General features: G+C 37.8%; 1 protein-coding gene across 13 annotated transcripts in view; it reads left to right on the forward strand.

Annotated features, from left to right (window-relative positions):
* Positions 1 to 22,332, forward strand: part of MAGI2 (membrane associated guanylate kinase, WW and PDZ domain containing 2) — a 774,790-nt gene that overhangs the window by 502,448 nt on the left and 250,010 nt on the right. For all 13 annotated transcript variants that reach the window (XM_040548715.1, XM_040548725.1, XM_040548731.1 and 10 more), the window contains 2 exons: positions 2,370 to 2,585; positions 12,729 to 12,942. In XM_040548715.1, coding sequence (XP_040404649.1) covers positions 2,370 to 2,585; positions 12,729 to 12,942 — 430 coding nt within the window. The remainder of the gene's footprint in view (positions 1 to 2,369; positions 2,586 to 12,728; positions 12,943 to 22,332) is intronic.

Raw genomic sequence — 22,332 nt, forward strand, 5'->3', positions numbered from 1 at the left:
GGCGCAAAGAAACTCTTTTTGATACAAAATACAGTTGACTTTGATTCTAATTTTTCTTTAATGGAGGACTGCTCTTTCATTGAACTGCCTGGGTCTCTCATTCTATGGATATTTTCATTTGGAACTGTACAGATTCTTTTCATCATTTTTTTGATATACTGATTATGTTGATATATGTGGTCCAGTTTCTTATTTTCATTTGCATTGCTTATGAAAACATTTGAATTAAGATAAATAGATAAATCAACTAATAAAGCAAAACTCACTTTTAAATCAATGGTTGCTTGATCACAGAACATACAACATTATGATAGAGTACAGAATTTGGAAATTACATTGCATTTTCTGTTTGAAACTGAAAGAATGAAATGCTTTTTGGCTCCTAATCTTAAATGTGCATTGTTGTATCTTATATTTTGATATATATCATATTCATGGAAATTTTTTGTCATGACTTTTGTCTCTGTCTCCCACTAATGCATACTGTCAGTCAGTTAAAATGAAAAAGTGTTAAATACCCAAAAACAGAATAAGCATGTCCTTCCTTTAAAACGTCTTTTATTGTCAATCCTCTTATCTACTATTCAGAATAACAGCATTTCTGCTAATTACTACTGATCTAGATTTTGTTTCACAATGGAAAACTAAGTGAAAAAAGGCAAGGTACTGCAGTTTTAATTCCACAGTTTGTATTACATCAGACTTTTAACCTTTAGATTTTTGTGCTGATATTTATGAAATCAGTGGACAGGTTTTGTGAAGCTTGTGACAGCTGTGGTACTGATGCAATTTCACTTTCAGACTGGTAAAATAGTTTAGGTCAGGGAGGAATTTTTTAGATTTGACAACCTTCATTTTTTTCAAAATATGTAGCATTACAGATATGCCTCTCACCAATAAAGATAACAATGCTCTTAAGGAAGTATGAAAGTAGACTTTCATTTTAGCAGTGCCCTCAAGACCATCAGTTTTCAGGTACTCTTAAAATACCTCAAATACAAAACTAATTTCACTGTCAGAGCTCAGAATTTTGACTGTAACAAGATCTGATTTTGACATTTTTTAGAGGTACATTTTTACAAGTGGATCAATGTAGATTTCCCTCCCCATTTAAACACCAAACCCTGCTCCCCTGTTTTAGCTCCCTTAACCTGAAGAACCTCTTGAAGACTGTGGGAGGACAGGTCACAGACAGCCATGCAAAGGCACAAAAAATGACCATATGGTCTACAAACACCTTCAACATATTTCCTTTTTTCTTTGGAAAAGTGTCTTAGAGCTAGACAGAACTTCTCATATTAACTGCCGAAAATCTACTTTTAAGTCATCCTATGCACTTCCCTTCAATGTAATTTTCAGATGACAAAATATAACTTTGTATAAACACTATGTATTCATATTTATGTCTTTTATTATTCTTTATGTTTACTTCTTCAAAGGACTCACAAGTATTTTCAATACTCTTTTATTTAATTATGCTAATATTTTATTTTTCAACCATATTTTCAATGAGAAAAAAATGAGGTGTCTGTAAGAAACCAGTTTTGAAACCAGATGTGCTAGAAATGCAAGCATACATATATTGATAGATAAGATCAGACCATAGTCCATCCAAATAATAATCCTTCTGACAGAAAGTAGATGATTCAGAAGTTACCAGAAATTTCATGAGAGAAATAGAGGATAATCTGTCAGCCACCTTAAATCTTCTCAGAATTCCTTAGTTCTCAGAAAGTTTTAAGCCCTAAAAAGTAAGATTTCATCTTTCTTTGAAAATATATTAGCATTAACTATTACAAATCTGGAGGTTTGCTCATGAAGAGCAAAAATTTGACAAAAATGAAAAATACAATAGTGCATGCATTACTGAAAACTGCAAATGTCTGTCATTGAACAATTATTTGCTTTCCAAATGGGTAAGATAATATGGGGGGTATGAAAATGGTATAATATGGTGAACAGTCAATACATTTATGTTTCTTCTGATCCTTCAGAAACTCTTGTATTGTGGCATACATGTTATAAAACTAATTTGTCCTAACTAGCAGTTTGAAATGAGAAAATAGCTCCAATATGCTACCTATTTGGGGGGTATTTGGGTGAGAGGAATGATAATTTACCCTGTTAAACTTTCAGAGAGTGTCAATATGGTATATATTTTAAGCATGATATGTTCACTAGTATTGGCATTAAAAAAAAAATACTTATTTCATGAAAAGTAAATTTTTAACTTCACAGAAAGTTGAACTCATCTTTATATTAGCTGATGAACCGGATCCTATATCACAAAATCCCATTAATCTAAACCAAGAGAAAAAGAAGCATCAGATGAACTTCAGTGAATTTAAGTATTATTCTTTTCTTTTCAGACAACTATTACGGCACTCCGAAACCTCCAGCAGAACCAGCTCCATTACTGTTAAATGTAACAGATCAGATCCTTCCAGGTGCCACTCCTGGGGCTGAAGGTAAACGTAAAAGGAATAAGTCTGTGAGCAATATGGAGAAGACAGGTATTGAACCACCAGAGGAAGAAGAGGAAGAAAGACCTGTGGTCAATGGAAATGATGTGACAGTAACACCAGGTCTGTTCTTCCTTCTTACTTTGCAATGTAGTTCTGTTATTCACAGAGGCCCCGGTTATCTCCTTCAGCAGTGAGAATGAGCATGCTCAGGTAAGGATGCTCTTGCACGACTGGCAGCCAGGAATCCTAAGTGATAAGACTCCTGTCAAACATAAAACAAATCATTTGACCTCCATTTGGTAGGAGTCACCACAGCTACAGTAAAGGTGTCTGCCTTTGAGCTAGTCACCCTGGACCCTCTTTATAGCCTGAAGAGTAAAATATCTACTTTCTGAATGCACTTCCTTCTATCTATTTCAGATTTCTGGGTTAGGAAATCAAACCAAAGTGCCTATTTCTTTTCACTGACCACAGAGAGGAGTCTAGAGAACTGCAGTTTGATCAAATGAATCCTGTCTCTGTATTTCAGGTCTCCTTGTGCTAAAAAGGTGATACAAGAGAGTTAACTAGATTATAAAGTGAACTTTTGTATACCGTTATGAAATCTTACAAATGCTATGTTAGAGTAAAGCTGTCATCACATTACTGAATTTGTGGCAGTGACAATGAAACTTAGTCAGCAATACTCTCAGGAAGGACCCTTTTCACCAATGTTTCAGATCCTGCATGAAGCAGATAATGTTTTCATATGTCTTGTCCTAAAAGACAGCTGCTGTTTTACTGCTTGAATCATAATTCTTCAGGGAAAAAAAAAAAGGTCTGAAGATACTGATGATATTGACTGGTATCAAATGAGAAAAGTCCAAACTTTTCCCAAGCAGTAATCAGCTTCACCCTCAATATTTTAGTGAGAGTCATCATTTTGCAGTACTTTATTTTTTTTACTGTGAAATAACATTTAAGAAATGATTTACTTTTTTCTTCATGTAGGAAATTAAAGAATTCAGACATTTATATCTCTGAGAAATAACTCTGAGTTCTTTTTGGTGAACTTAGAAATTCAGGAACAAATGATTGAAGTAGAAGTCTGTAGTGACAATCACACAGGTAAGAAGATAAGGAGTTCCATAAATGTACAGGCTAATATGAAACAATAAAGGCACTACCTAATCTTCTAAGCCCTATAAAAAGGTTTTTCATACTGCAGTTTCTATAGGTATTTTTTTTTCTCTTGTTGCATTAGAAAGCATATTGAATTGGAAATCTCACCATGGATGTATTTGCCACTTGCTTTTCTGTTGTAGTTGCCTAAAATTATATCTAAAGGCAAATCCCCAGTGCAGAACCCATCCCCATGACCAAGGCAGTGACAGGGCACTGGGGGGGGGTAGGGAGTGGATCTCCTTCCGCCCCCTTGGCTCACTAAAGGGCTGTGGCGTGACTCCCTGGCCATCACTGTCACATGCTGTCTGAGCCTTGCTCATCCCTTCCGCACAAGATTGCATCTGCCGGCAATGCTCTGGCACTTAGTGCCTCTCCTACACAGCTAAGCAGAAAAGGATGAAGCCCAGAAATCCTTACATAAAACATCAGCACTGGCTCTGTTCCCAGGATACTTCCACAGTGAAAGAGGCAAAGGCAGGATTTGGTATCTGATGTGTATTGCAAAAATCATTAGAAGAATCATTCTTTGCAGTTACTCGAAATGTGTCACACAACCGACCATTGCTCAGGAGCAATTTCCAGAGCTGTATATTTCAGTTCAAAATGGATCAAGGAGAAATGTTTATCTGCTTTTCTGCTTGCAATGTCCATCCATGACTTGCATCTCCCAGGCAAATTCTATGTGAACAATGACTAGGCACCACCCAAGAAACAGCCACTGGCATGGGCTGTGTTAAAAAATGAAATACATGAGCATCAGGGTAAGACAGCCCCCTTTCCTCCCCCTCCTCGCCCCCCACAAAGTAATTCCTGTAGGTGTGGCCAGCAGAACAAGCAGTGCCTGTGTTGGCTCTCATGGTTTCATAAGCAGGGTTTTGTTGTTCAGTTACACTGATTGAGGACTTTAGGGATTGTAGCAAAGCAGCTCTGTACGTACATGCTGCGTTGCCTTTGTTGGAGAGGGTAGCTCCCACGGACCCTGTTACTGCAGTCATTTTCTCTGTCAGCTGACAAAGTCTAAAATGTATGTGCATTTATAGTTTGTGTCTTTGAAAAATCGGGAAAATCAGAATGTGTTAATTTTGTGTCATTTATTATTATTATTATTATTATTAATAATAATAATTTTTTTTGTTATTTTATTTTGTTTTGCTTGCTTGTTTTTTATACTCCTGGTGGAGGGAGCAATATGGTTCTTACCAAAGAAGCAACTATGGCATGATATTTGTTACTTCCATTTTTTTTAGAAAGTGTGTTCTATTTGAAATGTCTCACTTCTAAGGAGAGCTTTTATGTTAAATACAGGGCTATTAGGACATTTGAAACATTGATACATTTTTTACAGATGCTCAGCAATTTAACATATTAACTGCCAAAGGTATCAGAGTGCTGTCAAGGCAAAGGACTGCTGTAACACCTAGGACTGCAAGGCTGAAGCGGTAGCAGGTCTATGATAAATCCAAAGACAATAAACCTGATTTTATCAGACCAATAGACAACATCTTTAGTTGCAGAGATCTTTACGCTTTGGGTCTGATTTTTCAGATCACCATTCAGTGTCTGCTGAGATGATCTAGGCCTCTGTTGAGCTTTATTAGTAGCAATCATTTTTTCATTAAAACCTTGCTTCACAGACCATCAGATTTCCCTCAGACAGTTGTATATGGGACTGTACCATATACAGTCCCACCTGTATATGGGACTGTCCCATCTGTATATGGGACTGGGGATCTTCAAGAATGATAAGTAATCGTCTTTTTGTTAACTTGTGCTGTCCAATGTGTTTTTTCTTTCTGATTTTTGTTACTTGTCCTCAGCCCACAACACAACAGAAAGCCTTCTCACTTTAGGATGAGGTTTTTGGCCATTTTAGGATGGAGCACACTCAGTCCTTCATCCTGAATCAAGCGCTCTCATCATACAATAGTATTTACAGGGAGATAGAATGCACAGTCAATTATATTCCTATATGCCTTATACTTTGTTAGAGCTATTTGCCCATGCTTTCTTGATATAATGGTGCAAGAGGCACTTTGGAAGAGTAAGAGAGCATAGCTGTTTCAGATACTCATTTTAAGGTACTACCTCTGCAAACCAGAATGTCTAATTCATCAGACAGCTAGACAGGAGCCTAGATGGTTAAATTTAAATGAGAAATCCTAATATCTGTGAAGCAGACTCAGATAAACACAATTTATAAATTAGCTGTTGAAATGACCGAGTCTAGAGTTAGCGTTAGGTTTCTCACACTTAATGCAATTGCCCACATTACTGTACTTCTGGCTGTTCTAGTTTGGGTATCTGCCATTCACTGGTTTAGATGAGAAGTCTTGCACCTGAGAAACCTTTCCTGATGGACACTGCAATGAAATCAAAGGTTTTTGTAAAACTGATGGCTTGACAAAAGTGGTAAAAAGATACTTTGGTCAAATTGCAACATGCTTGTCAGACATTCAGATTTTGCTGTTTTTGCTACTTCTGTCTGCAGAGAATTAAGTCAGTCTCCTTCACAAGCAGCATCATGAACTGACACTGTGTTGGTCACATCACATTTGCTTCACACTTCTGACTGTTTATCATCCAAACTCCAAAAGAACCACTTTAATGTTGAAAGAATGTTTATGTATGTCTATTATTCTGACATTACTTGAGCAATGATAAATTGCACCCAGAGAATGAAAGTTCTGGCAGGCTCAAATTAATTGAGGTATAAGATATGACACAGAGCTTCAAAATGATCATTCCATGCCTTAGGTTGATAATGAAGCAAAAGGCTAGAGTCCCAGTGCCGTCAATCACCACACAAGGTGCAGCAATCCTGGGGAACAGTCTGAGCTTGCTCTTTTATTATTGCACAACAAAGGCAGCCAGAGGCAAGAACATAAAATACACAGCAACCAAGAGCCGTAAGATTTTTTAAAAATAAGTTGGTATCCATTGATATGTTTGATGAAAGCAAGAGAGGGACTCTTTATCAGGGAGTGTAGTTATAAGAGAGCTGCTCCACCTCTCTGATTATCCTCATGGTCCTCCTCTGGACTCTCTCTAACAGCTCCATGTCCTTCTTTTGTTGGGAGCCCCAGAACTGAATGCAGGGCTTCAGGTGGAGTCTCACAAGTGCAGAGCAGAAAGGGATGATCACTTCCCTCACCCTGCTGGCCACACTTCTGTTGATGGAGACCAGGATATGGTTGGCTTCCTGGGACGCAAATATATGTTGCCTGTTCATGTTGAGCTTCTCATCAACCAACACCCCCAGGCCCTTCTCCTTAGGGCTGCTGTCAATACATTCTCTACCCAGCCTGTGTTTGTGCTCGGAATTGTCCCAGCCCAGATGCAGGACCTTGCACTTGTCCTTGTTGAACCTCATAAGGTTCACACAGGCCCACCTCTCAAGCCTGTCCAGGTCCCTCTGGATGGCATCCCTTCCCTCCTGAGTGTCGGCCGCGCCACACAGCTTGGTGTCATCGGCAGACTTGGTGAGGGTGCACTCAATCCCACTGTCCGTGTTGCTGACAAAGATGTCAAACAGCACCGGTCCCGATACTGACCCCTGAGGAAATCTACTTATCACTGATCTCCACCTGGATATCAAGCTGTTGACCATAATTCTTTGAGTGCAATCATCCAGATAATTTCTTATCCAACAAGTGGTCCATCCATCAAACCTCCGTCTCTCCAGCCTAGAGACAAGGATATCATGGGGGACAGTGTCAAATGCTTTGCACAAATCTAGGTCAATGACATCAGTAGTTCTTCCCCTATCCACCAATGCTGTAATCCTGCCATAGAAGGCCACCAGATTTGTCAGGCATGATCTGCACTTAGTGAAGCCATGTTGGTTGTCCTTATTTTCCATGTGCCTTAGGATAGTTTCCAGGAGGGTCTGCTCCATGATCTTGTCAGGCACAGAGGTGAGACTGACTGGTCTGTAGTTCCCCAGGTTTTCTTTCTTCCCCTTTTTAAAAACGGGGTTAGGTTTTCCCTCTTCCAGTCAGTAGGAACCTCTCCAGACTGCCGTGATTTCTCAAATATGGTGAATAGTAGCTTAGCAACTTCATCTGCCATTTCCCTCAGGACCCTTGGATGCATCTTTTCAGGTCCCACGGACTTATGCACTTTGAGGTTCAATACATGGTCAATATATTGTGTAAGAGCTGTAGAGAGAATATATCATCTCAACCAGTAAAATTTGTAATTGCTGATATTTGGAGTCAGAGTACTACAGTGATGGACTTACAGTATTCAAAGATATGTAGTTATTTTTAACATGCACATTGCCTTTTCCCCAAAGTTTGTTGTATTCCACATATGCAATAACTTGCTGGCGCTTTGCTGGCACCTATTCTGTCACTTCACAGACACTAACCGTTGAGATATTGTACTAAATTCCTTTTGAAAATTAGGCCATGTAATCTGTTTTGTAATGAGACAGTAGGTTATTTCACTTGATGAAAAATCAATTGTTTTTTTCAGTGACAAAAAATATTTCTGGATATATATTATGGTACATTTTTAGGATCTGTTTTTATATCAGATGCTATCTGAAGATAAATATTTGTGCTTATAGCATGTTACCATAGTATTTCAAGTTTTATTTGTACGTTTAAAGCACACCTTTTTTTTTTTTTTTTTTAAACAGATCAAACAGTTTGTATGAATATATATTAACAGGAAAATAAACAAACAAACAACATCAAGGTGAATATGTACCCTTCCTGGAATATATGAAGGATAGACACATAGCAAAAGATTAAATTACACCATAGTGCTGCACTCCAGATAACCAGTAACTAGAATGTCCATTGTGTAAAACTAAATGTTATTAAATGGCATTAGGCAATTCTTCCTTAATTGTTTGTGTTGTGTTCATCAGGATGCTTTCTCCTTTATTACCAAAGCACACTATTAAAAAATATGCTCCAGGAATTAATAAGTAATGAGATTGGCTTTAAAATAATTATATTTTAAGTTGTTAAATAAGCATCTGTTTCCTCTTTTTCACTATGTTTGGATAGCAATATCTATCTAAGGCAGTCTCAAAATATTTCTTTTAATTCTTAAGGTTTAATTTTCTTTTTTTTTTCTGTCATTTTGTTAATATAGATATCAAAAGCCAAGAATATGACCTCATTAGACTTACAGAAAATAAGATCCTGAGAAAGAGCACCTATCACAGTTATCATGCTAAAATCCTAAGACACAGCAATGTCAACTTGCCTTTGCAGTATTAGACCAATGGGCTGATCATTAGCATTGTGTATGATGCAACTATGATCCAAATTTATTTGCTCTACTGTGGTCATATGTGCCATGTAGCCTCCTATCTTGTCCTCAATGTAATCTGTACAGCAGCATTCCTGTAATAGAGATGTGGTCAAGACTGTGGGTAGCCTCAAGAATACAACTCACAAACCTGTCAAAGATGCCTGAAACACAAGAAGATTCACTTTTACTTTGAGGAGATGAAAACCAAACCCAACGAATTTATCAGCAATTCCACCATCCTTTTCTCAGGGGATGTGGAGACCTCAGTATCCTCTCTGTTTTACATATTTGAAAATGCTTTCCCTATCCATCAGTCTTTTCCCCTCAGACTAAACAACAACAACAACAAATCTTTTTTATCTTTCCATATTTCTGATCATTTTTGTTGCTCTGTTGCTGCCCTCTGGACTGGTTCCCACCTTCCTTGCCACAGAATTATTGAAACTGGGCACAGTATTTCTGCTGAAACCCTACTGTAGCTGAAGGTAGAAGGATCTGTATTGCATATACTTACACTTCCTACCCATTATGATGCTTGCTTTCCTTTTGGAATAGTGTTATTATTGACTGAGGATAATGCTTAGACATTCCTCATGCATTCCTACATCTCCATTGTATTTTTGCTAGGAATTTCTGCCTAAACATTTGCTCCTCATCTTGCAATTTTATTGATGATTGTGGCATTTTGCAGCTGACAGATGCAACATACTTTGAAAAGCCGAAGGAAGGAAAACTTGGGAGTAGTAGATAAGAAGGTGACTTCAGCTCCCCGTGGATCCTATTGCTCTGTTGTGGGATACAGCTAAGCAAAACTTGTATTTATGTCTCTTGCAAATTCATTTCCTCCCACAAACAAATTCACATTTCAAAAAAAAAATTTGTTGGTGTTGGTGGTTTGACTGCTGGTTCCAACATCCTTCTAGGAATTAAAAATAGATAGACATGAAGTTACAGTTTCATTGGTCTTCTCCTTTTTTACAAAACAACATAATTAAGGAAATTATTCTGGAAGGACAGTAGGTGCTCAGAAATTAAGAATATAAAACTAAAAACCTAAATCATTGGTACTTTGTTGAAACCAAGACTGTCTGTATTTCCTAACTTTCTTTTCTTCTTAAAGTCTCAAAGGTTTAGTCATTACTAGCCATGAGTCTGCTTCATTGGTTCATGCAGTAGCCTAGGTTTTGTTTCATCAGTCTCTGCCAACTGAAAATGGCTGCTTCATCTAAATTGTACCTGACCTGTTCTCTGCCCACTCTAATCTGAGTTCTTTAGCCCTATTGCTGCCGTTAATTATGTTAGTCATTTAATCATAGGTAATCTTTTTGCAGTAGTGACTGAGGCAAAATAAGCACTAACTGCTTTGTGTTTTCATATGTGTCATATATTATTAGCTTTCCTTCCTTCCCACACAGTGGAATTAATATGCTTTGGATCTTCTTCTTATTAATGCACTTACAGAAAGTTTTCTTGTTACTTTTAATGCCCCTAACTGTATCCCATTTTCTGGATTGGCTGTTCTACTTTGTTGTTATATGCCTGTATTATTTTTCTGTGTTCATGCTTAACAATTTAATCTACTTTTTAACATTTTGTACAATTACTTATCAAGTACCAGACCACTGAAAAATTAGGGCTTAATCAAAATGATCTCCGATTATACTTACTATTTTTCTTTTTTGTTAGGACAATTTGTGCTTGTGATTTTAGTATTGTTTACTTAATCTTTACCAGTTCTCCTGAAGTCCTTTTCCCCTTCCTTATGATTGCCATAATGTCAAACTTGCTAATTCTCTGAGTGTACTAAAATCTCCATTTTTGAAGACCATTGTTGTTAATATTTTGTTGCTTTTTTCTTGCTGTCTTAAGCATTATGAATTAGATCTTTTCACACAAGTTGTCTTCTATGTGCTACATGTTCCACACAAGTCTCTGCATAGTTCTGTGCTCTGGATACATACATTAGTTTATTTTAAAAATTGCCATCTTCAACATTATGGTAGACTACATTGCTGAAATATATTTTAAAAGTTTTTGGCTGCAGGAGCTGCAGCCTGTGGGGGACCAGTTTGGGAAGGACAACATCCCCTGGGAGGGACCCCACACTGGAGCAGGTGCAGAGAGTGACCGTGAAGGAGCAGCAGAGACAAAGTGTTAGGGACTGACTGTAGCCCCCATTCCCTGTTCCCCTGCACCGCTTGTAGGAAGGAGGTAGAAAGACTGGAATTGAATATGAGCATGCTAAGGAGAGAGGGCTTGGGGAAGGTGTTTTTAGTTTTGTTTTTGTTTCTTACTATCCTAATCTGTTGTTAATTTGTAATGAATTAAATTAATTTTCCCAAGTCAGGTCTGTTTTGCCTGTGATAGTAGTTGGTGAGCAATATTCCTTTCCTTCATCATGACCTATGAGTTCTTCCATTGTATTTCATTTTATTTTCTTCCCCCTGCCTTGCTGAGGAGGGGGAATGAGAGAGCAGCATTGGGCACCTGGCAGCCAGACCAGGTAAATCCACCACAATTTCACTGGTGATTTCAACTGGTGTTGAGTAGGATCCCATCATAGTCAGTAGAGATTCAGTCAATGTGTTCAAACTGTGGACTTATTTTAGTTGCATATTGATAAAATATAGGGGTCTCTCTACTTCAGTGAAATCAAAGTGCAGCATAGAACAAGCATCCGAGGACCAAGGATAAGACCTTCCCTTGTCCATGGAGGCAACAGGCTCCCAACCCATTCCTGACCCATTTTTTTCAATAAATAGTACCTAGATAGGCCATATGATAAAATGCAGTTTATAAGCACATGCTTAGTAGACCAGCCAGCCAAATGTATTCACCTCCAAGGATGAAGGATTTAGCAGGACAAGTTCTCTCAAGCGTCCCTCATTTGAACTAGCAGTAGTAAAGACATCGTTCAACAATGTGGATAAGGCATATTCAGACTCTTAATATTGCACATCCTCTCCCCGTTTAGCTGAGATTTTTGAGGTACCTTTGTTGTTTTGTCTTATTTTTACATTAAGCAGACATTTTAACAAATATTGCTATGTTTTACCACACTCACATAGCTAAATGTACATGGAGTGGACTGTGGGAACTGATAATGGTAGTGGATGCCACTTTTTTGGATTTCTGACTTTATGGAAAGTAAACTCTATAAAGAATGAAAGATCAAACCCTGAAAACAGACTTAGGAAAGGAAAGCTCCCTCCTGCATGTGTTCTGGGTCACGATGAGACAGAATCCCATTTGGTATAGGAGGCATTTGGAATTGTGGAATATTAAGCTTCCCACAGATTATATGGGTAATGAAATCACAATATATGTTCATATATGTCTAATAGACTACTATCAGTTAATGAATGTCATATTGATTTCTTTACCTATGGACTTATTTGAAGCAATGAATGCATTTACTGTTTTAATTTAAAATTATATTTTTTCCATAAAAAAACAGGGTATTTGCTTTATGAGTCTCTATTTTGAAAAGTTATGAGACACAAGACAGTAACATTGCTGGATATGAGGCTGCCTTCTGCTTGGTGTTAACTCCTGATCTGAAAGGACTCCTGGGATACAACAAGCTATAACTCTTTGGGTTATTTCTTAACTTTTTATTAATTTCTTGTTTCCATTTGTTTTTATTGCTTTATTTTCTTTTATTGTGTTCCAGATAAAATGCATCATCAGGGTCATTGTATAAACCTAACATAGTTTTTCTCTTTATTTCAAGACTTGCAGTTCATAAAATATTAGTTGAAGACTTGCATCCAGTAAATCATCCACCATTAACTTAGATAGCAAAAACCTGTAATGCTTATTCTCTTGTAGAATCAAGTGAACATGAAGAGAAGAGTACAGGTGTCTCAGGTGAAGTATCTTCCACCCAACCGTGCCCTGCACCAGGATATACTCAGCCTGAAGAAGCAAAGGAGGATATGGATGTAACAAAGCAGACAAAACCGGAGGAGAATGATGACTTGGGCCCATTACCTGATAACTGGGAAATGGCTTATACAGAAAAAGGGGAAGTCTACTTTATTGAGTGAGTGTTATTAATTTTTCTTCTAGTAGATGTATTGTATTTAACTGGGTGGTGAAATGGTTTGTATGGTTGAGTGGAACATTGCATTCCTCATTAAAATACTAGGAATGTTCTGGCTGTCAAGGCTCCTGAGAGCTGGTAGTAATCCCTACATTACCAACTAACATTGAAGCATACTGTTCTTTTTTAAGATAGGAAACTAGACTTTAGTACTTTGATAGCAGCAAGTAAAGCTGTTGTGTCTACTGTCTAAAGCAAAGCTTTTCTGCTGTGTTGATGCCAATGGGAGAGTTGTTCAGTCACTGGATTCTTCCACACTTCTATGGACAGAGGGGAGAGGCTTGAACTTTTGCGAATTTAAGGAAAGAAAAATAGGAAGGCTAAAAACTACCCAACAAACAGTAGAGGGAGGCTGTTTTGTATTTAAAAATGATAAAAGAGATAAGTGGACAATGAGGAGGACTAATTACATATAGAACTTTTCCCCATTGGTAGGCTGTAAGTACCTGTTGTTACTGTTGTTAATTAGACAACTCATTGAATGAATGCATATGAAAGTTCTTTCTTTCCTAAGTGCAGTCATTAATACACGTTACCAGAGTAAGAACAGAGCAAATGAGTGAGTTTATATTAGCCTGTGTTTAAAAATAAATAAATAAATAAATAAATGAGAGAAAGGAAAAGCCAATATATTCATCAGTACAAAACTACTAAAAGAGGAAGCAATAGCATTTATATTTACTTTAAAGAACTGCCTCAAACACTTTGGAGCATTAGCCATTATTCTGATCACTAGTAGGTAAAAATAACATTTGGCTATTTCACTTCTGTTTTAAGTCCCTTATTTCATGTAAAATTTTATTACAATAACATGAAGCACAAACATGATAAGAATAAAGTTTTTGTACATTATTCTTTCATAAACACTGACATGACCAACTATAGCTTCTGGCATATGTAAAGCTGAAAAGAGTGGTAACTGTTAATACATAAGTGTCTGCTGAAAAGGGCAAAAATATGCTTATTATAGAAAACAAATAATTATAGTAACTTTGCCCAAGCAAGCAGAGAAGAAATAGGATGACTTCAGGGTTAGCCCAAACCTTTGTTTCTTTCTTACCTCACTATCATATTTAATTTTTCTGTTGATACTGAATGTTCTGACAGAGAGCAGGCTGAATTATGTGGTACTTTTGTTTTATATGATGTAACAAAAACCTGTGATATGTGTTTGGGGTGGAGGGAGGAGCAAATCACTAACACACCAAGCTGTGAGAGTGGCAAATACTGAGGCAGGCAATTTAATAGGAAATAAATATATATTTTGCAAAAAATACTGTGAAGAAAAATAACCCAGACACTCTACAATAGTACCCATTCCAATTTCTCAAATTCCTTTGATGTTACAGTTTACTTCCTTTCCTGGAAAAGCTCTGGTTTAAACAACCATTCTGACAACGCACATCATTCACTTCCAGTAAATGGATGTTATGTAAAGCAGAGAAATCAGTCAGAGGTACAAACTGGATAGCAAGACTGTTGTAAGGGCTCCTTGCCTTTGGAATTATATTCTTGAATAATGTAATTGCAAATAAGTGTAATCTCACATCTGTAAAAATAACAAATTATTTACTAGAATCCCAGTAAAGTAACAATTCTTTGATCATTTCAGTTTTCACATTGCTCAGTCTTCACAGGGTTAAGTTGGAATGTAATGCCATGGGGATGCTGCTAAATTGCCTCTTTGTTTACAAGTCACTTTGGTTAATGGCATAAAGAGACTCCATTTGCTTTCACAAAAAAAAAAAAAAAAAAAAAAAAAAAAAAAAAAACGAAAAGATAAAAAGACAACAAAAACCTATTTGTCTAACAACATCTCCCTGAACAGTAGTAAAGATTATACTAGATTATTAAATAATACATGAAAAACAAACATTTTTAAAGTGTAGATCACAATGGGTGAAAAAAAAAAAAAAAAGTCATACTAGACAGCATATTTTATTACTTTAAATGAGGCTCTTTTGAATTGTGCCTTTGAACCTTAAGGACTTCAAGCCATAAGCTGTCTCAAGTTCCAGGTTGTCACAGGTATATGTAATGGTCTTAGATTAAATGGGAGCATTTTCATTCATTTCAAACTGATCTCTAAAATTTCTGTGAGTTCATTTATCAACACTGCCATCAGAAGTAATGTGGCAGATTTACAGTGAGAAGGAGTGTCTTCAGAAGAAAGATAACTGTCTGTAGACGGTATTTATTTGTTAATCATTAATGGCCCAGTTAGCATTTTGTAAAGCACACTGTAAGGAATTTCCTCTGCCTCAAGCTCTAACAAGAAAAATCAGTCAACAGATTCACTGGATAATTCAGAGGATGGTTGTATTTCAGAGCATGACTAGGTTTGTTTCTTCATTTCTTTCCGTTTTTTGACATAAGTGCATGACCCTATGTTTACCTATATTAGCATTCAAAGACAGAACAGGAAGAGCATCCCTTCTTACTGCATAATACTTAGCACTGTTTTTCAGGAAGATCTACTTAATTACATTTCTTGGGCTGTGTCCAGCCTCCCTTACATATGGATCTGAATTTTTAAATATAGGCACACACAACACAAATAGGAGTCCATCTACAACATTTGCTTTCATTTAGAACATATGCTAATGAGAACATGCAATAATTAAAACACTGTATATAAATTGGAACACCTCCAAAAAGACTTCAGTTCTGCTCCTTCTTCCCTACTTTAAACGGGGCTGATGAGTGTGATCTGCTTTGGTGTGTTTAAATAAATTGTAGCTGTCACTGATTTTTAGTTTCTCCTTCTCACGGGGTTAAGGAAAGGCTGAAATTCCCCATAGCCTTCAGACTTGACCTTGCCAATTACTCTTAAACCATGTGCTAAACATTGGAGTCTTGTATTGTCCTCGCAAAGTCAGGAGACTTTGGCTCTTTTAGATCTCGGGAAATTCATGCTTGCTGAGTCGTCCCAGTGCAAGGGTGTACAAAAGAATCAAGTCTCAGTGCATCTGCCAACATGTGCAGTCACCCTTAATCCCAGTATTCACCAGCTCTCAAAATCCATCACTTCCATCATTATGTCATAGTCCATCCCATAGAGATGGTCTATTATGATTATTATGATACTCGTTTCCAAAATATAGAATTGATTTTGCCTCCCTCTCCAGCCCTCTATCCACTTAAGGAGCAGAGGTCTCTGGAAGGGGTGCAGGGAGAATAAGACATTAAACTGTGAAGAGCTACAGGTCATCAAGCTGAGCTACAACTAAGTGCTAATGAATATTCTCAAGGACATTACATAACCCATAACAAAATCTATTTACCTTGTCGTTCAAAGCAAATTTTTCATAATTCTACATTAGTGATAGTTTTCTTAGTGGAGGAAAGTCTAAAATAAACTTAAACCTTTGTAATGCATCTATAAGGGATCATCTTCTTTGACTCCTGATGATGATTTTTAGGAGAATTTGGCCATATGAGGTTTACCAAACCACTTTACAGTACATCTCACACATACAAAGTTTCTTCCTCCATTAACACCTACTTCCCTGATCTTACAGTCAGCATTGCTTTTTGGACCTGTTGTAGTATCTCTTTTAGTTGTTAAAGCTGATTTTTTATGAGAGCACCATAAAAGACTACAAAACAGCTATAAAATAGGTCTCTGCCAAGGACTCTCCTCTTCACAGTAAAAAACAGCCATTAAGGTTTTGAATACAGCTGGTACTATTTCAGGTGTTACCTGAAAAGAAGTACAGCTACAAATTGGAGAAGTAAAAAACCTGACCTAGTTTGTTTCTAAGAATATTGCTACTGGCTTCAATAGGATCAGTATTTCTTCTTAATAATTTTTAAGGTAAGAAGGTCTTTTGATTGCAAGAACAGCATGTTTATCCTAACGTCGTGCTTATTTTGATTCCTGTTTGCGCCATCAGTTCACCATCAAATAGGAGGGTATATTAGTTAACACTAACTGGTTACACAATTACATTTGATACCTTTATCTTTCATACTAGAAGACGCTGAAAGTACTGCTAAAAGTGCAGTATACTTCTGCTCAAGATTACTTCCATATCCTGCAACAACCGCCCAATCTTTTATGAGCTAGCTTGGCTCTTTTGCAACTATGTTATGAATCAATGTATCATCACCATGTTTTAATTTCATGATTATTTCTGATAGTTTAATTTACTAGCAATTTAGATAAACCTTCTAAGGACTTTTTTCACTTTCTGTTTAAATATTGACTTCTGACAGGACTCCTCTTCATTGAGAAACAAGCTGTCTTGTATCAGTGTGACTTTATTGTCTGGACAGTTACGAATCATCAGAGCTCATGTGAATTTGATCGTAAAAGTCCATAATTCTCTTTCCATCTTTGTATAGTGTATTGAGTTGGTTAGTTTTGGCATAGCAACTATCACATCTAGTCTTTGATCTTCAGTATGACATGCAGTGGGACAAGCACCAGAAAAGATCACTCTCGGTTTCTTCTACTGCAACGAGTTTTTTGCCTTGTGACAAATTACTTTGGAATGAGGGAATGGTGGAACTGGAAAGAACTTGAAAGAACTTGGGGAATGCTGATTTTTTTTCTTCTTTTGTATTTTTCTGTTCTAAATACATTCTCAACCTGTACTAGTGATATATTTCTTTTGCTCTCAATTGATTTTTTTTAGTCTATGCTGACATCCAGGCCAAACTGCCAGCTCAACTCCTGTTGTCTTTCTTCACTTTCTAATTTCTTGTCTTTCCCCCAAATGTCTCTGCTGCTCTGCAGAACTCCTCTTTCAACACCTTTCCTCTGACAAGTGTAGTGGTATTATAAGTTTTCACCTCATTTGCATTTAATGAACTAGAAGATTCAGTTCACCTGGATTGCCACATAGCATTAGGTATCTAGTATAAACCAGTTGCCAAGACTTTTTCTGCAGTCAATAGAGAGAGATAATTACCTCCAGAAGCTGATTTGTCCTGTTCTAAGATAAGGGCAAAATTTGTCTGCCACAATGTAGGTGCTTTTACCAGTAAAGATACCTTAGGATATTCAAGGATGCATCTGCAGTAGCGTGTAGATTTTTGTCAGGAGTACCCTTCTGAAGAAAATCTGCTTGTCTCCACTCACTGTGGTTTGGTTCACATCTAAGAGTACATGAATTAGATTACTTTCAGACAAAACTAAAAAGAAAGTTGATCTCTAGGAGTGCACTTAATTGACTTTAACCCCTGGCAGGGATTCAGTTCATCACCATGATTTGAGTTAAAACCATTGTGGATTCCTTTGAGTCTAAATCCTGTCCATATCTACATCAGCAATATCAGCAGACTGCAGAGTGTCTGGTGCTGATGGTGTTGAAATGCTTGGTGCTGATGACCCAGCTGATGATCCAGCATCCACATCCACTGGCTCTTTGCAGTGAGCTCTTGAGGTATGTCATCTAGTTTAAACTCAAGTGTAAGAAGATTAACAGTTGGGAGGATGCTCAGTGTGTAAACGAAGATAACTGGGAGACTCACTTGAATCCTGATCTGAGCCAAAGCATTACTGTAGATGTATAGTAATAACTCAAGCCATCTGCATGCACCTGGCAGATTGGACACAAACCCAATGCCCTTACTGCATGGTAGCTGGAAGCCATTTGAGAGACAGCATAGAGACACATATGATACTAAGAGCATATGTTTAGGTCCCTAGTCCCACCCTAAGACAGGTAAGATAAGTTATTCTGTACAGGTGCCTCTCCCTTGAGTAGACAGGAATCCTACACAATTAGTTGCATAATTTCCAGATGGCTGAAGTCACATGAAAAGCCCATTCTTTGTCAGAACCTAGCTAAGTCAAAAAGAGCGCCTTAAACAGCAGAAATCACCACAGAAGACTTTAGGCATTTATATATTCCTTCAGAAATCTTACATATGCATCTTCTGCTCCTACAAATGCCTAGAGGCACCACCACCGGGTTCGAGACAAGTATATAAGTGCTTATCAAGTCCCAAGGCCATCTGGAATTCACAGGATGGGCGTCCTTAGACTTGCATCTCTTAAGAACCTCATACTCCCAGCACACCTAACAAAGACCGACAGTGTGAAGTGCAACACGAATTAGCAGTCATAGCTGCTCTCATTCAAATCATAGCCAGAGGAGGATTCCCTTCTGTATCTGTCCCTACATATGTGCAAGAATTTTGGGAAACAACCCACAAAGGATGAATTGCAAAACTGCCATTTTATTGTTCTGCTCTCCTGCCACTGTCCCCCTACATAAAAATTATTTGAAAATCATTATTGTTCTGTCTGAAAAGCTCTGCAGATGTACAAATCTTAGGCATAAAAATAAATAAATAAATAAAGAGGAAAAGAGTAAGCATTTTAATTTGGAAGTCAGGTGGCCTACAGTGCACTTTGTTTTTCTCTGTCTCATATACTCTCCTTTGCTCAAGCTGTTATATTGAGGACCATCTTGAATGTAATGTATTTACAATAAAAACCCAAACAAACCCATATGTGCCATCCCCAAATACACTGAAGCAGCACATTGGTAAACACCCATTTTGAAATGCCTCTCACAATAACGTGCAAATTACATACCTTGCAAGAGTCACAATCTAGAATAGGTTGCAGTGTTTTCAAAAGACATTAAAGCTGTTACTGTCAGTAAGCCCTTTCTATATTCCCTTCAAAAATGTTTCAAGAGATTTTCTGAGGGCTTTATTAGTACAGGAAACTTTATCTATCAAGATGCTTTAAACTGACAGATTGTTAACACAAATCCATCATATTAAAAATGTTAAGTAAGTTAATATACTGTGTAACAGATAATTATAATAGTGAGATAATATATTGTTAAGTAAGAAGAACCACACTCCCACTGTTGGTTTTCTTGTTTGGTTGGTTAGGTTTTTTTTTGTTTGTTTGTTTGTTTTCCTTTTTTAATTCCTAGTGGCACGGGTGAATATCCAGTGAGATTTCTGGAGAAGCTCTGGTGCTAGTACCTAGGTCTTGTATCTTGGACATAAAGAGTCTGCAAAATTTTAAAAGCAGACTTACAAAGAGAAGCTGTAGAAGAGCAAGAGGTTGAGTCAGTGTTTCTGGAAAGTATTATGAGAGTTCTTTTACTCTGTTTAAATCAGCTGAAAAATCTTTTTTTACATAAGTTTAGAATTGTCTATAATTGATATAAGAGGATACTGATTGCAATAAAAAGAGTACTAGGCAATGAGGATTTAAATTAATTTTATGATAATTATTGTATTTATTTTTGCTACAATGTTAATCATTTCTGGGTTTGATTTGTTAGGTTTTGTTTGGTTTTTTGACATTATTCTTCAGAGTTACAATACACCTCAGGCCTAAAATTGTTTCTATTTTGTACAGCAGGTAATAAATTAAGATGAATTTTAAAATGTTATGCTACTCCCATGCTCCACCTTCATGAAGAAAAAACAATGAGATCCTTCATTCACTGCCTTGAAGGGTTCCAAAACTGGGAATTTGTTGTTGATTTTAAGATAGATTCTAAGGCATACCTGGTTGATTTTCCAGCATCCACCTCTCAGCTCAGTCATTCTAACCATTAATCAAGATCATGGAAATTGTGTGAGCATGGCCTTTCTAAACCTGTCCTTTAATAACGAGGTATGGTTATTATGTAATGGAACAATGGCCAGTGGAAAACGCTGGTGAAGCCACAGCTGTATTTCTCACAGGATGCTTTTGCTGCATCACTTCATTCTCACTCAGCCAGTGACAACTGCTCCAACTGCTTTTTTGTGCATTTATTCCACAACTGCTTCTGTTATTCATCTGCAACTCATTCATAACTAATCTGCAAATCCCCAGTCCCTTTTCCTTCTGGTCTGTCTGTAAGACTCCTCAGAAGGACACACATGATTAGACCTAGTGGTAAGGCAGACAGGAAAAATCCACTGTGCATTTCACAGGATTTTTAGTGCTTAAGAAATATTAAAGTGTGCACATCTTATGCATCAAATATGTGTTAAAGTTACTTTTGCCATTGATATTAATTTGGCCATTTTACTGTTCCTTCTGTCTTCTTGTCCGTTGTTAAAGCTTTCTCATCAAGGCTTCTTTTAATTAGATTAAGAACTCGTTAGAAGCTAAATATTGTCTCCCTTTAGCTTCTACAAATTCTAGTCCATTGCAGAGCTGAAGAGGGAAGAGGCAGAGCCCTAAGACTCAGGGGAGGTGGCATCTTTCCTGAGATGTCCCTGCAGCCTGTGACACTCAGCCAGCCAGCACCATCAAGCTTTTGCTCTTCCTCTTATTCGTAGCCTATCCTATCCATGTGGGGAAGAAGCTGCCTCTTTTGTGTCTGTGTAGCTGGCTAACCCCAATTATAGTCCTTGCTAGAGGACAGATAACAGGAGGTTGCTCTTGCTCTGAACAACACTGGATGTGCTAGCACAGCACAGCCTATGGGAAGAGCGGCATCTCTCCAAAACCTGCAACTTGAAAGCTGGCACAAAGGAGGCTGGAAGAGGACCCTGCCAAATATATCTCCTCTGTAGAACAGAAGTAGAAATGTACACCAAACCACTACACTGTAATGTGGGACTACTTATTGGGCCCTTCACTACAAGAAGGACATTGAGGCCCTGGAGCGTGCCCAGAGCAGGGCTACGAAGCTGGTGAGGAGCCTGGAACACAAGACCGATGGGGAGTGGCTGAGGGAACTGGGGTTGTTGTGTCTGGAGAAGGGGAGGCTCAGGGGAGACCTTACTGCTTTCTACAACTACCTGAAAGGAAGGTGTGGGGAGCTGGGGGTCGGCTTCTTCTCACAGGTAACTAGTGGTAGGACTAGAGGGAATGGCCTCAAGTTTCACCAGGGGAGGTTCAGGTTGGAAATTAGGAGACATTTCTTCTCAGAAAGAGCAGTCAGACATTGGAACGGGTTGCCCAGGGCGGTGGTGGTGTCACCATCCCTGGGGGTGTTCAAGGAAAGGTTGGACGTGGTGCGCAGGGATGTGGTTTAGTGGCTGACATTGGTGGTAGGGGGAGGGTTGGACCAGATGGTCTTGAAGGTCTCTTCCAACCTTAATGATTCTATGATTCTATGATTTCCCTCTTTTACTGAGAGCAGAACAATTGTAATCAAGTCTGTGCTGTTTGTAGGAGTGTTTGTTGTGTACCTGGTTGGTAAACAGACACACACAATTAACTCTAAGGACAACACTGATGGGGTGGTAGAGTTGCTGGAAGACAGGCTGGGTAGATTCTGCATTCTTTCAGATAGGGACAGTCTTCAGAGATTTTTACCCTGCATTGGAACACGTCTTTTAAAGAACACCTGTATTTAAAGTCCTGCTACAAGAGATGCCATACATAGGTGTTCCGTATGAATGATAAAG

The sequence above is a fragment of the Cygnus olor genome, chromosome 1, assembly GCF_009769625.2.
Source record: "Cygnus olor isolate bCygOlo1 chromosome 1, bCygOlo1.pri.v2, whole genome shotgun sequence".
Taxonomy (NCBI): Eukaryota; Metazoa; Chordata; class Aves; order Anseriformes; family Anatidae; genus Cygnus; species Cygnus olor.